At 37.6% G+C, this 16,060-nt stretch overlaps 1 protein-coding gene across 1 annotated transcript in view; it reads left to right on the forward strand.

Annotated features, from left to right (window-relative positions):
- Positions 1-16,060, forward strand: part of LOC136850873 (tyrosine-protein kinase Fer-like) — a 120,880-nt gene that overhangs the window by 87,285 nt on the left and 17,535 nt on the right. Inside the window, 3 exon segments of the mRNA XM_067124909.1 lie at positions 10,450-10,672; positions 13,156-13,329; positions 14,057-14,153. Of these exon segments, the coding sequence (XP_066981010.1) occupies positions 10,450-10,672; positions 13,156-13,329; positions 14,057-14,153 (494 nt within the window).

Below are 16,060 nucleotides of genomic sequence, written 5' to 3' on the forward strand. Positions count from 1 at the left end.
TCTTTTAATATGAAATGAACTGGTAAATGTAACTGTGATAAGATACAGGTCACCTGCTTCGCGAGATACTGGGTGTATACTCTGTTCAAACAAATGAAAAATGCGCCGAAGTTTCTTCGGCGCAATCGAGTTTTCTGTACAGCGTATAATGCCGTTATGGAAATCCCAGCCACGGCCCATGAAACTCTCAGCTGCGGCCCATAAAACTTTCAGCCACAGCCCGGTGGTGGCCTGCGTTGTTGGCACCTTTAGCGGTGCCAGACGCACGATCATGGATAAATTTAGCATTAAATAAAATCAAAACTACCGAGGCTAGAGGGCTGCAATGTGGTATGTTTGATGATTGGAGGGTGGATGATCAACATACCAATTTGCAGCCCTCTAGCCTCAGCAGTTTTTGAGATCTGAGGGCGGACAGAAAAAGTGCGGACGGACAGACAAATAGCCAACACAATAGTTTTCTTTTACAGAACTAAAAGTGAATTGTCCTTCGTTCGTTTAAGTATCGTGGATTTCATGTTAAAGTTTCCCATCAGGTTCTGTAATTTTTTCTTATAGCTGGCGGTTTCATATGTCAGGCTTCGTCATTGAAAGCGAGACTATATATAGTTCAGCCTTGATTATGTTATGTCAACTTACATGATCAGTTTCGTGTTAAACTTTCAAGTCAAGTACGACCTGTTATGAGTCACGACATGCGAGCTAAACATATTTTTAATCCATGAAAATAGAATGTAAGAAAAAAAACCGTAGGGGGGTAGCGCCCTCGTGGGGTGCACTGTAGGCATTACTAAAGTTTCTCTGCTGCATCCCTTTTCATTCATTTTACTGTACCTCCATTCATATCTGTATCCCCTTTCATTCATTTATACTGTACCTCCATTCATTTCTGCATCTCTTTTCATTCCTTTCACTCACCTCCATTCATATCATTCTCCCATCTTGCTGTCCACCTTCTCCCGACAATTGTTTCACAGTGCAACTGTGAGGTTTTTCCTGTTACACGTTTCAAACCGACCTACTCTCCATTTCCTTTCCAGTGCTGAATGACCTCGTAGGTCCCAGTGCCTGGCCATTGGCCTAAACTCTATAACCCATTCCATCTAAAATGTTAAAAAGGAACAGGGGAAATGTAAAGACAAAATAACTAAGTAGGTCGCTGAGAATTCCGGAATCACGAACAATGTGTAAGAAAGAATCGCCGAAAGCGTTTGATTCGTGTTATTCAATAGTTGTTACGTATTCAGTGATAGTGAATTCTGTTCCTTAAGTAAAACGAGTTTAGATTTGAATTCGAGCTCCTTAGTTGAACTGTGTATTACTTTGCATGTTTAGATTTTATGAATCATGGAAGATTTTTAGTAGTTTTGTACGCTTTTTTATTTAGCCCATTGCGTTATGTAATATATATATATATATATATATATATATATATATATATATATATATATACATATATATATATATATAATAATCAACCCACAATCACGTGCCTAGTGGGCAGCGCCCTTTCCTTTCAGTTGAAAGATCTGGGTTCGATCCTGATGTGAGTCAGAAATATATATATATATATATATATATAATAGAGAGAAAGAGAATATATATACATATATATAATAGAGAGAGAGAGAAACCTGTGTTTTGTATAAAAGAGTTTAGATAAATGTACCATCAGAAGTGTGCCGTATTAAATATGCAATATTTCACACAACTTTGAGGTTAGGGAACTCCCCATTGTGTATACAATGCATCACATCTCTTTGTTTACATAAATTGAGAAGGAAGATGAATGCTGAAGCAGATAACGAAATAGAACTAATAGGTGTTTTATACGTAGCCCAAAAACACGCCATTCCATATAGGCATACAAACTAGGCCGTGACTCAGGCCGGACAGAATAAAGCCAGTTCCAGATGAACGAGAAAGGGACATTACCATAAGAGTAAAGATTAAAAAAAAAAAAAGAAAGTCCACTACAAGGGAAAGGAGTGGCAGACCCGCTTGTCTTCTTTTTATTTTTTTAATTGGAACTTGAAGTCTTCTTTTTTTTTTTTTATTCTCATCCAACAAAGTGGAGGAGAAGGATGAGAAACGCCAACCATTTCCTTTTTATTGGTTTGTGGCTCTTGATGGAGTTGTTGGTTTGACAGTTGGCCAGATGATTTCTATTGTTGCTGCGCTCGTTTTCAAATGCTTTTTTTTTTTTTTTTTCATTCTTCGGGCCTTTATATATGGCCGTTATTATCATTCTCTCATTTTATTTTTTGTTGGGCTTTTATTTATGGTCGTTTTCATTTCTCTCTCTCTCTCTCTCTCTCTCTCTCTCTCTCTCTCTCTCTCTCTCTCTCTCTCTCTCTCTCTCTCTCTCTCTCTCTCTCTCTCTCTCTCTCTCTCTCTCTCTCTCTCTCACACACACACACACACACACACACACACACACACACACACCTCTCTCTCTCTCTCTCTCTCTCTCTCTCTCTCTCTCTCTCTCTCTCTCTCTCTCTCTCTCTCTCAGTGCTAAATCGTAAACAAAAAAAAAGCATATTTGTATGTTTTAATAACCTGTCGGCTTACACTTTCCACATAAAAAAAAAACTTAACGTAATTGTAAATTTCATATCATGACGCGAAGGGTAGAAGAAACTACCGCAAAATGCGTGTAGTAATACCCTAATAATTTCCTGCCCATAAAAAAAAAAAACTATAATTTCCCACGTGCAACTTTGTCTTCGCTATTTCCTATTCGTCTTATTTTCTCACGATGTCCCTCTCACGAATATAGTCAGCTGTTTCTTCTCCGTGACTCTTGTGTTCATAAACACTTCGATACATTGTAGGTCGTGTCAGCGTGTCTGAAAATAACTGGAATATAACGCTGTGCAATTAGGAATTCATGTTGGTTGGTCTGCATTCCTTTATTAGGAATATGTAATCTTGCTTCGCAATGAATATAGTTATCGACGGCGGTGTGTCATAGAACTTAATGTAGTACGATTAGGAATTCATGTTGGTTGGTCTGCATTCCTTTATTAGGAATTTGTGATCTTACGTCTCAATTAATATGGTCATCGACCCCGATGTGTCATAGACAGTAATGCATTACGATCATGAATTCCCATTAGTTGGTCTCCATTCCTTTATTAGGAATATGTAATCTTACGTCGCAATGAATATGGTTATCGACGGCGATGTGTCACAGAACATAATGCAGTTAGGAATATGTAATCTTGCGTCGCAATGAATATGGTCATCGACGCCGATGTGTGTGTGTGTGTGTCATTGAAGAGGTGGAACATGATTCTTGTTGCTGTTTTGTTTTCATTCTTAGTTAAGTAATGTGAGATAAAAATCATGTAGCAATTTCTTCTTTTTATTTTTGAGTAATATATCACTCCAGTTTAGTACAGGCGTCATTACTGTTTACATGAACCTGGAGGAATACTAATAAAATAATTCAGAAACAGATATTTTTACTTATCGCTGTCACTGAGAGGTATGGGCTTCATTTCAGGAGAAACCGCGAGAGAGAGAGAGAGAGAGAGAGAGAGAGAGAGAGAGAGAGAGAGAGAGAGAGAGAAATTTTCCTTCGGAGCCTTCTTGGATTCGTAGTTTCTTGACTGTTTATAAGGGATTTCACCTGAAGATTGGAAGAGAGAGAGAGAGAGAGAGAGAGAGAGAGAGAGAGAGAGAGAGAGAGAATTTCCCTTCGGAAACTTCTCGGATTCGTAGTTTATTGAGTGTTTATAAGGGATTTCACCTGAAGAGAGAGAGAGAGAGAGAAATTTCCTTCGTAGCCCCCCCTGGGTTCATAGCCAATTGACTGTTCATAACGGTTTTCAGCTGAAGATTGAGAGAGAGAGAGAGAGAGAGAGAGAGAGGGTTCAGAGAGACTGACTGTTCATAAGCCCCTGAAGATTGCCAAGAGACTGTTCATAACGGTTTTCAGCTGAGAGAGAGAGAGAGAGAGAGATTTCCTTCGTAGCCCCCCATGGGTTCATAGCCAATTGACTGTTCATAACGGTTTTCAGCTGAAGATTGAGAGATAGAGACAGAGAGAGAGAGATTGGCTTTAGGCGAGCATCAGTTGCACGCAATGAGTAAATCATGAGTTCTCGTCCTGTTGATGATAAAGGGGCGCAAGAGAATGAAGTTATCAAGACTCAGATGTTGGCGAAGTATTCTGCGTAAGGCTAATCCTTGATTCATTGGTTTAGTGGTTGAATGTGACAGTAACTGCTGTTTCTTATTCTGGAGCTACATCCTCTCAACGAAACTCTGCCCTAAAATGGAAAACTGCAGTGTCTGAAAAAATACAAAACTGAGAAGAATGGTAGATACTCCTGATTTTACAGATACTGCAAATGGGACCCTCTAAATACTCGTGGAAAGCATTGAAGAATCGTTCTGAAAATGCAATAACTTGTGTATTAGTGTTTCACGAGTCCAATAGGTGGCATATCTCAGTTTCGAAAGTTTTGCAGATGCTGCAGTTTTCCATTTTAGGGAAGAACTGTTTTCTATGTCGATTTGTAAGGAAGACGAAATTGGACAAGTTCTGAAAAATTCCCACACAGTAGTTACGTTCTCATATGCGCTGTAAACGAAATATTTTCCCAGAATGTTGCTTTGCATTTCCTATAAAACTATTATTTTAATCAAAAAAATTTATGTGACATTTATGCATAATCATAACCGTATTTGCTCGTGGTATGCAATAGCGCAAAATACTGTAATGGTTTGTTGTAGGCATCAAGAAGCGTATTTCCTATTAGTGCCGTTTCAATCAGAGAATAATTTATGACATTAGTTCACATTTATGTGTAGCCATACTTGCATGTAGTATGTAATATCGCAAAATGCTAAAATGACCAGTTGTAAAAATATGCATTTCTCGTCGATGTTAGCGTCACGATTTTTAAAAAAATATTTCAGTAGATATCTTCAACGGAACATCTACCGCCGTCAAATTAGCATGGCGAAAATCAGCTTGACCAGATGGTTAACAAGCTGTTATGCTTTTCCTTTTTATTTCGATAGGGATCGCTCCCTTCCTTACATCTCGGATGAGAGAGATTTATGGCAAGCTAATAAGCGTGTGTGGGTGTGTGGTAGGTAGGGGATTGTGTTGGGGGGGGGATGGTGTTTGTTGAAATGGACACTGACTATAAACCTCACCACATCGCAACTTTCAGATTTGGGTGAAAGTATTTGTTATATTCCCGTTTGCAACGAAGATTATTTTATAATTCCCACATGACAGAGAAAAGAAATTAAATGCAGGATTGAGATCAAAATAAAATACAATATTTTTGGATCTTAAGGCGTCGGTCAAAAACCAGATTCACTTCAGCATAAATCACTGAAATGCTTTCATTTATACTAGATTTTTGTACAGGATTTTACGACCTAATTTTGTCTATGGGATATTGCTGCAGAGTCCCAGTATTAGATTTGTAGAGGATAGACTCACCCTCGTAACAAGGAGCGGTAAACAATCTGCCAAATGTTGGTTTTCTCCTTATGTTATTCTTTAAGTTTCTCTTTTTCATTTCTTTTTCTGGTATGGAGGCGAATTAAATGCAGCATTAGGATCATGTAATCAATGAAACTCCAACCTAAAACAAAAATATGCGCCGAAATTGCTTCGGCGCAATCGAGTTTTCTGTACAGTGTATAATGCTGTGTGAAACTTTCAGCCACGGCCCATGAAACTCTCAGCCGTGGGCCATGAAACTCAGCCACGGTCCGGTGGTGGCCTCAGCCACGACCCTTGAAACTCTTAGCCGCGGCCCAAGAAACTCAGCCACGGTCCGGTGGTGTGGAGGGCGGATGATCAACTTACTAATTTGCAGCCCTCTAGCCTCAGTAGTTTTTGAGATCTAAGTGCTGCTATAAAAATATATCAAACAACTTCAAAATACATGACTAACATTTAATCTTAAATATAAACTAGATGAAAGATTTACCTTCATAACATCAACGTAATAGCGATATGAAGGCACGACAAAATAAATGAACATCGAATGGTAACGTGGCACCTGATGCAACCAATCTGTATCATACGTGTTACCTTCTCACCCAGGGAGTTTAAACAAGTATTACACTATCAACTAACTGCAACCTCTTCCTTGCTCCTTGGAGTGTTAACAAAGTTTCAGATTTCGTAACTTACGAGACGAATCTGTTCATTGTAATATAACCTTAAATGTTAAGTTTCTTATACGATACATTTATATGGTATCATTAATAATATTATGCAAATAAGGAAATGCACGCATTAAATAAATTTGCTAAAACAACTCTTAGATATATATTATATTACATGATATATACAGTATATGTTATCATTAATAATATCATACAAATACGGAAACGCATACATTAAATAAATTCGCTAAAACAACCCTAAATATATATTATATTACATGATAAAATGAAGGCAGGAATGGCTATCGCAGCAATATATATACATATATATATATAAACGTATTTGTATATACTAAAAAGAAAAAAATTCTTGTTGGTGTTCCCTGAAATGGTCAGTTACTTCTTGTCATAAAGAAAATGCTTAAATACAGCTAGGACAAATTCCCCAGGGAATTTCGAAAAGAAAGAAAATGGCAACGCTAAAGAATAACATAAATTTTAGCTTTAATTGTAATTTCGAATATCTTTTTTATTCTTATTATTATTATTATTATTATTATTATTATTATTATTATTATGTATATATATATATATATATATATATATATATATATATATATATATATATATATATATATATATATATATATATATATATATATATATTATATATTATACATTGTGTTAGACAATTTTCCTCTTGTAGAAGATATATGGCGCCATTAAGGCAGAGTCTTCTGGCCCTTATAACTGATCTTTAGGATGAGGTTGCTAGCCCCATGCACTTTTCTTGACCCCAGCTGATGCTGGTACCCATTTCTGTGTGTGTCCCTGAACAAGTTAAACTTACAAAGTCTGTGGGTAAAATGATAATTAAACAAATTACCTATTCTGTTAACCTAGAAAATTTACGCGTGGTCTTCTGTACCATATAGTCACTCATAGTGCGTGTGAGTGTGTGAGCGCACGCGCGCATATACGTTAACCTATGAAGAGAATAATGAGAATTTATGGTTCATTCACATTTTACTACCTGGTTGAGTGAAGGCAATCAGGTCTTGTTGCGGCTGTCATGCAGTTCATTCTTTTGGCAGATCAGTCCGTCCGTTTTTTGTCTGATCTTGTTTATTCTGCGTGGGGGTAAGACGTAGCTGAAAATAAAATTTGGGAATGATTGAGTGATGGTGATACACGAATTTGGCGTATACGTACGATGTCTGTCGTAACGACGCGTTGAAGTCCTCTCTCTCTCTCTCTCTCTCTCTCTCTCTCTCTCTCTCTCTCTCTCTCTCTCTCTCTCTCTATCTATATATATATATATATATATATATATATATATATATATATATGTTTATGTATGTGTGTATACATGTGCGTATAATATATATATGTACGTAAAATGTGTGTGTATGTATATATACACATATATATATACTGTATATCCATATCTATATATGTACACATATGCATATATGTGTATACATATATATATGTATGTATGTGTATATATACATATACATGTACATTTACATATATTTATATATACACAAGAAGCTGTATGAACGTAGCATGGTAGATGAGTCAAGAAAGAAATGAAAACCTCGTTGTTTTATTAGAGCAGATAAGTAGTAGTGATCACAGCAGTTGGCGCTTTAATTCATGAAAAGAGCTACGCGGACTGGGAATGATCTCACTCTGGCCATCAAGTCCTGCCGGGAAGAAGCTTCTCGAGAGCTTTTGGGGACATTTAGTATCAATTGGTCTCTTTTTTTCTGTTGAATACCAGGTTTTTTTTTATATTTATATTTGGAATTGTTTTTATTTTATATATGTATATTTGGAATTGTTTTGATTTTATAGGTGTACATTTGGAATTGTTCTTATTTTATTAACGTATATTTAGAATTGTTCTTATTTTATATGTGTATATTTGGAATTGTTCTTATTTTTTATGTGTATATTTAGAATTGTTCTGATTTTATATATGTATATTTGGAATTGTTCTTATTTTGTATGTGTGTATCTGGAATTGTTCTTATTTTAATCATTGCTTATGTGGAAAAATGTTCTATTAAGTCTTTATATCCGATTTTTAACGGGTTTTATTATGAAAGTTACGTCGAATGTTTCAGTACTATTTGTTCGTCCAAGATGCTTCAGAAAAATGTATACATTGTCTGATAAATAACTCATGAATGAGAACTTAATAAAAAAAAGGGGGGGGGGAATAACTTCGTGGTTGCGTTGCATTTTTGTTAATGAGACTGCGCTTTGTGATCGAGAACATTGAATTGAAAAGCCATTCACAATACACTATGAGCTTATTTTTACCTTTAAGACGTTTATAACCTTCCTGCCGATTGTACTATTTTATTTTTATTGCATGAACTCATGCCCTACTTGAAGCACTAAAAAGTCTCTGAGCCAAGTTTGATATCACGGACCCCTTATTTTAATTATATATGCTTTCGTTAACTTTTAAGTCTAGCCAGTAATGGCATTTCTGAGTTGAGTTACCAGTTAGTTCTTTTTTATAGATGTGTTTAATTTTTTTATTTTTATATATATTTTAACGTTATTTTATAGGTAAGAGTTCCAGTATTCTGTTTCCCCGTGCCTTCTCTCTCTCTCTCTCTCTCTCTCTCTCTCTCTCTCTCTCTTCTCTCTCTCTCTCTCTCAGCAAGAGCCCATGTTGTCATAAAACCAGCTTAATCATAAACAACAACAACAGTCTCTCTCTCTCTCTCTCTCTCTCTCTCTCTCTCTCTCTCTCTCTCTCTCTCTCTCTCTCTCTCTATTATTCTTAGTTCTGTTGCCTTTTGCCTTTGCCTACCCTCGGGGGTATGTGCTGTGGCTATGTAGGGAGTCGGTTGGTGGGCACTGACCTATTCAAGACGCCACTTATTCCATTAAAAGATCTAAACCCACTTACTTACGGTCAGCTTACTTGTGGTCATTCACACATTCGGGCATGTGGGAAGCTGGCTGTCTTATATATATAAATGTGTGTATATTTATATATATATGTATATATATATATATATATATATATATATATATATATATATATATATATATATATATATATATGTGTGTGTGTGTGTGTGTGTGTGTGTGTGTGTGTGAGAGAGTGTGAGAGAGAGAGAGAGAGAGAGAGAGAGAGAGAGAAAGGAGACTGTCCCTATGAAAACCGTGATATATTCAAATACAACCCTACACTTGCGTTCATCCCGTTCACTTTGTTTTTATTTCTTTTGCATTTGAGGCAGAATTTTTTATTTATTTATTTAGTCTCCATGTTGGGTTACGCTTAAGGTATTGAGCGAATTCTGATAAAATCTGATTTTGAAGCTTTCGTTGGTTGACAGTCTTGAGACGATTCTATTTCCGGGAGAAATCATCTGAAGCTGTGCTAGCAGGATTAGCATGCATGGGTTAATGCCACATATTTTGGCAGCCGAAATTCTGATATCTGTTTCTTGTTTAGGAATTGTAATGATTTTTACAAAGTTTTATTATATACGGTAAAGATCACAATATTTTTCTGGTTACTGGGCGTAGCCTCGAAAGGAAAAATCTGACGTAAGAACGTTTACAATGAACGAGTATGGTTTTCATATGCGAGGTATTATGAAAAGAACTCATTGTAAACTCTTGTCACTTTTGCGCATTGAACGGGTGTAATGCAATGACAAGACAAACAGAGATTGAGTTATAATGTAATTACATGATTACACCCGTTTAGGATTTCCTGTTTACGTTAAGTAGCGATTTATCTTGAAGTAGCGATTTATCTTGTGTTGTGCGTAATTATTTTCATATACAAAGTCAGCATTTTTATTATTTTTTTAATTAAATAATTTTACTTGTAAGAATGGCTCCCCGTAGGTGGTTAATGACGTCAGTGCACCCCGTGCGGTCCCTGTAGGCATTACGTAAGGTTCTTTGCAGCGTGCCTTCGGCCCCTAGCTGCAACCTCTTTCATATCTTTTACTGTACCTCCTTTCATATTGTTTTTTTACCATCCTGCTTTTCATCTTCACCCAACAACTGATTCATAGTGCAACTGCAAAGTTTTCCTCCTGTTACACCTTTCAAACCTTTTACTGGCAATTTCCGTTTCAGCGCTGAATGATCTCAGAGGTCCCAGTGCTTGGCCTTTGGCCTAAATTCTACATTCAATTTAATTATAAGAACGGCTGTTTCTTAATATAAAAAATAGTTTAAGAATATAGTTTTATACCTTTGCATAAATCCATAAATCGTCCTGTATCACCATTTGCTTTCATTTAATTCCTGCAGGTCTGTGATGGGATTCAGCGGGTCCCTGCAGGGGGAGAGCAGTCATGCCGCCCTTTTGGCCCGCCAGGACGCGGAGCTGCGCCTCCTGGACACGATGCGTAGGGTCCTCATCGCGAGAGCCAAGTGCGACAGAGACTACGCCGCCGCCCTCACCCAGCTGGCCCACACGGCTGCCAAAATGGACGCTCCCGACAACGTCCTCGACGATTCCGATTTGCATAAGGTAAGGAAGGGGGAGGAGGGGGAAAGAGGAGGAGGAAGGGGAAGAAGAAGATGAAGAAGAGGAGAAAAAAGAGGAGAGGAGGAGAAGGAAGAAGAGGAGGAGGAGGAGGAAGAAGAAGAGGAGGAGGAGGAGGAGGAGGAGAGGAGGAGGAGAAGAAGAAGAGGAGGAGGAGGAGGAAGAAGAAGAGGAGGAGGAGGAAGAAGAGGAGAAGGAGGAAGAAGAGGAAGAAGAAGAAGAGGAGGAGGAGGAAGACAGGAAGGAAGAACAGGGTGTGGTCACTATTTTTGGACTGGGTGAAATTTTGTATTTCTGACAGGTGGAATGTTGAGATAATTATTGTGTAGGTAGGTTTCTCTGGATTCGAACTCCCTGACGGTTCAGCTTTATATTGACAGAAAATTCATTGCAACTCAGTAAAGGGAAATGAAACTGGCACGGGCAAGGAAGGTTAGAGAAACTGAAGAGGTCCTTTTCTCAATGCCTTAGTATGGAAAAACAGAGGACTGAGAATTTTTGGTTGCTGGTACTGAAAAAGAAATTAACCCCAAATCATTGAGGCAATACTATGATTTAGTTTGAGACTCAAGTAGTTAGCTTTCAAGTTCTGCAGAGGCAGAAAATGAAACTGTAAAGGCCATTGTCAGTCATTTTATTAAAAAAAGAATGCTTACTCCTGTAAGCAAGGACTTCATGACCTTATTAAATCTGTGGCCAGTTCCTCTTCTAGGAGGTATGCCTTGCCAATGTTCAGTTCCCATCATAGCTGTCTTTGTTTTTGCCTGTAAGTGAAAGCAGAACTACCTGAAACTGCCACAGTTCACCTCTCGTACTGAAAGAATTATTATTGTCATAATAAAACTGAGTAATTTTGTCGATAGACTTTCACCTTATAAACAGATTGAGATCCAAGACCTGTGGGATCCCAAAGAAAGTTGTAGGGTTCTACACTGCCCTAAAATGGAAAACTGCAGTATCTGCAAAATTTTCGAAATTGAGATATTGCCACCCACTGGGCTCGTGAAACACTAATACACAAGTTACTGCAGTTTCAGAATGATTCTTCAGTGCTTTCCACGAGTATTAATGGGGTCCCATTTGCAGTATCTGCAAAATCAGTAGTAGGGCAAGGGAGTATCCTACCATTTTCTCAGTTTTGTATTTTTGCAGATACTGCAGTCTTCCATTGTAGGGCAGTATAGTATAGCTAACTGAGACGTAGTTAAGATCCCACTTTCATCTCTTGGAAACCACGACTCGCTGCATTGCAAAACTGTAACATAATTCAGACAATGACAGAATTAATTTTCAAAGCTGTCATTACAAAGATGACTGGAGCCGATTGCAGAGGCAGACTTCGGGTTGATTGTTCTGTATGTAGAGTCATGTTGCGAAGGTGCCTTGTTTTGGCCACCATTATTGCACGTCGCGTACATTTAAAGTTTTAGTGATTCTTTGCAGAACAGGTGAATTAAGATGTTTTGTGGTTTGTGCTGATGATGACACGTGAATTCATTTGTTCATAGGAACTGCTCGGTCCACATAAGATTACAGTTGTTGGTATAATGTTCTGGCCTTGGAGTAAATTGAAGGAAAATAGATTTTGGATGTAGAAGAACATTTTTTTTTGTGTAACACTCACTTTTTACCGTTGCTTCTCCTTGATCGAAGTAATTAATTATTAGCCTATAATTCCATTTATAATTTTGTCTGGTTCAGTCTAAACAAAACAGAGAGTCTCATGAAAATGATAATCCTCTTAAAACTACTTAATTCGGTTCGTTATCTGAAATAATGACATAATTGTAATTAGATTCACTAATTTAGATAATTATATACGTGTAAAATCGATTTAATATACATCATTTTACTTGTACGCGCAGTTTTTTGTTGATAAGATTGTTAACTGTGTGTTTTTTTTTTGTAGTTTTAGAGAATTTTATACATAATTTATTTTTCTTTCCAATCAATTATATCCTGTATTGATATGCACATATTGACTTACCGAAATGAAACATCATCCAAGCAATTCTTTCCTCCAAAATGGGTTCTAACAGTGTATCGATATACAATTCTTTCCTCAAAATTGATTCTAACATTGTACTGATATGCAATTCGTTCCTCAAAATGGGTTCTAACATTGTATCGACATGCAATTCGTTCCTCAACATGGGTTCTAACATTGTATTGATAGCAATTCGTTCCTCAAAATGGGTTCTAACATTGTATCGATAGCAATTCGTTCCTCAAAATGGGTTCTAACATTGTATTGGTATGCAGTTCGTTCCTCAAAATGGGTTCTAACATTGTATCGATATGCAATTCGTTCCTCAAAATGGGTTCTAACATTGTACTGATATGCAAGTCGTTCCTCAAAATGGGTTCTAACATTGTATCGATATGCAACACTTTCCTCAAAATGGGTTCTATTTCAGCACAGCTGCATTCGTCATGTACTTCCTCACAGCATTATTCATTTTGTCCAGGCTTGGAGAATGATGGTAGACGGGGTTGAAGAATGGAGTAACATCATGAGACAGAATGCTGACACCCTCGTCATAGACACCGTGGAGAAGTTAGCTGCCCTCATCACCGAGAAGAGAGCATCCAGGAAAGTGTATTACGAAGAGCATCAGAGGATCACCAATGAAGTTTCCAGAGTAAGTTGACAGTTGCGGTGAGAGTTTGGGGTGTGGTGATCTCATGAACTTGTCAAAGTTGACAGATGCATCGTGAAGTTTTGTGAGAGTTTTTGGTTGACTGTGTGAAGTTTTCATAGTTATTTCACAGTTGTTAGTGGGAAGCTTCGAGAGAGAACTTGTATTTGATAGTGTGAAATTTCCAAAGGAAGTTGACATTTGTTGTCTTGAGCTTTGAAATACAGTCTGTAGCTGATAATTTGAAGTTTTCAGTGTATCCGTAAGTTTTGAGAGAGAGAGAGAGAGAGAGAGAGAGAGAGAGAGAGAGAGAGAGAGAGAGAGAGAGAGAGAGAGAGAGTTGTATGAAGTTTCAAGAGTAAGTTGATTTTGAGAAGTTTCCAGAGTAACCTTACAGCTTTGTATCATGAAATTTTTGAAAGAGTGTTTGATTTCGTGAATTTTCCAGAGTAATGTTATAGTTGTAGTGTGAAATTCTGAAAGAGTTTTCAGATGACAACATGAAGTTTCAGAGTAAGTTTTTAGATATATTGTCAGTTTTTAAGAGTTTTTGTGTGGGCCAAATTTCATACATTCATTTATTAAATTTTGTAAAGTAATAAATAACTGTATGATTCATAATTCTGGACTGTTATTTTGTGACGTTACCCTATTGTGAAATTACAAACGACACGAAAATATCATTGTTTTTTTAAGTACAGGAATAAACTTTTTTCCTTTTCCATTTCAGTTACAAGAAGCTGTGTTGAAGTCAAAGAACAATTACGAGCAGGCCCTCGAGCTCTACAAATCTTCCAAATCCAAATACGAAGACCAGTTTCTAAAAGGTATGGATGCTGTGTCTACTCTGCCTCTTCAGGTTTATATCTCCTGGCCCACCCCGTAGGGGGTTAGTGCCGTCAGTGAACCTCATGCGGTGCACTGTAGGCATTACTTGAGGGCCTTTGCAGCGTCCCTTCGGCCCCTAGCTGCAATCCCTTTAAATCCTTTGCTGTACCTCCGTTCATAATTTTTTATTTTTTTTTTTTTTTTTCCACCCTCTCCTAAAAATTGATTCATAGTGCAACTGCTTTGAGGTTTTCTTCCTGTTACACTTTTGTAACTTTTAAACTGTCAATTTCAGTTTCAGCGCTGAATGACCCCATAGGTCCCAGTGCTTGGTCTTGGGCCTAAATTCTATATTCTATACTGTCTCCTGACCAGGCAAAGCTCATCTGGATAACTAAACCAATCGAGTCTCTTTTGTGTCTATAAACTTTTTTTTCTCGGGGGTGGGGGTAGAGGGTTGGAGTGGGGTGGGGGTTGGGGGTGGGGAAGCGGGTGTTGGAAGACACATACGGGCAACGTAAATAAACTTCGGCTATTTTGGGTAAGAGCGTAAGAAAGTGAGGCATAATAATAGCCTTGATATATATCTCCTTGCAAGTTATGGCAAATCTTTTCTTTAGCAGATATAGATTAAAAGAGTTGGAGAAAGGATATTAAGATGCCGAGGAAGCTGTTCCAAAGTTTTATTGCGTTGATAATGAAACATCTCTGTTATTGGGAAGTTTGACATTGTGACAGTTCAGCAGTTAGTACGTGCTAAGTCCAGAACAGCGCACATTGCAAGGGATTTCTCCCCTATTAAAATGGAGTTCATGGAGGACGTCTTACTCTGATATCGTCCGATGGTGGTCTAAAGACTCTAAACCATAATCATCTACTTTGGGAGAATCAGCTACCCATCTTAGGGATTTTATCCCCAACATAAGGATCTGATGATACAGTAACCAGTTGGTTCTTAGCCACGTTAAATAAGTCTAATCCTTCGGGCCAGCCCTAGGAGAGCTGTTAATCAGCTCAGTGGTCTGGTAAAACTAAGGTATACTTTTTCTGGAATGCTACCAGGCACGAAAACAGTATTCCACTCGTTAAAAAACAAAACATAAAGCACGTTGCCATTTTTATAGCATCAATAAACGATGTGTTGTAAGGGTTACGAGAGAAAAAAGGTTGCACTAGAATCAAATAGTGTTCCCTGTGAAGGAGATCCCGCATATCCTCCGTCTTCTATTCAGTGACATCACAAAAGATCAGTTTTAACAGTCTGGGCTCCTGTCCATTGTCATGGCTTTCTTGGACTTAACTAGTTGCATCTAAATAAAAAAAAAGTCACAAGTAACTAGTTCTTTTCTGTAAACATACTGCTTGTAATGAAGCATGTGTTTAGATTTAAGATATTCTTCAGCAACCTTGGAGAGTATGGGATGAATTAGGGCCAGTTTGCAGTTCGTTAATTTATTAAGTTTATTAATTGTAGTGGCATATGAATTAGTCACATTATCATATAATATACACTTGCCTGGAAACAACCCTGTGCACAAAAGACAAATGGTAAAACGCGTAAATTTTAGGCGAAAGTTCTCCAGAATTCCAGGAGAAAGTTCTCCAGAATTCCAGGAGAAAGTTCTCCAGAATTCCAGGAGAAAGTTCTCCAGAATTCCAGGAGAGAGTTCTCGAGTATTCCAGGAGAAAATTCTCCAGAATTCCAGGAGGAAGCTCTCAGGAATTCCAGGAGAAAATTCTCCAGAATTCCAGGAGAAAGTTCTCCAGAATTCCAGGAGAAAGTTCTCAAGAATTCCAGGAGAAAGTTCACCAGAATTCCAGGAGAAAGTTCTCCAGAATTCCAGGAGAAAGTTCTCAAGAATTCCAGGGGAAAGTTCACCAGAATTCCAGGAGAAAGTTCTCCAGA

Source organism: Macrobrachium rosenbergii, chromosome 22 (assembly GCF_040412425.1).
Source record: "Macrobrachium rosenbergii isolate ZJJX-2024 chromosome 22, ASM4041242v1, whole genome shotgun sequence".
Lineage (NCBI taxonomy): Eukaryota > Metazoa > Arthropoda > Malacostraca > Decapoda > Palaemonidae > Macrobrachium > Macrobrachium rosenbergii.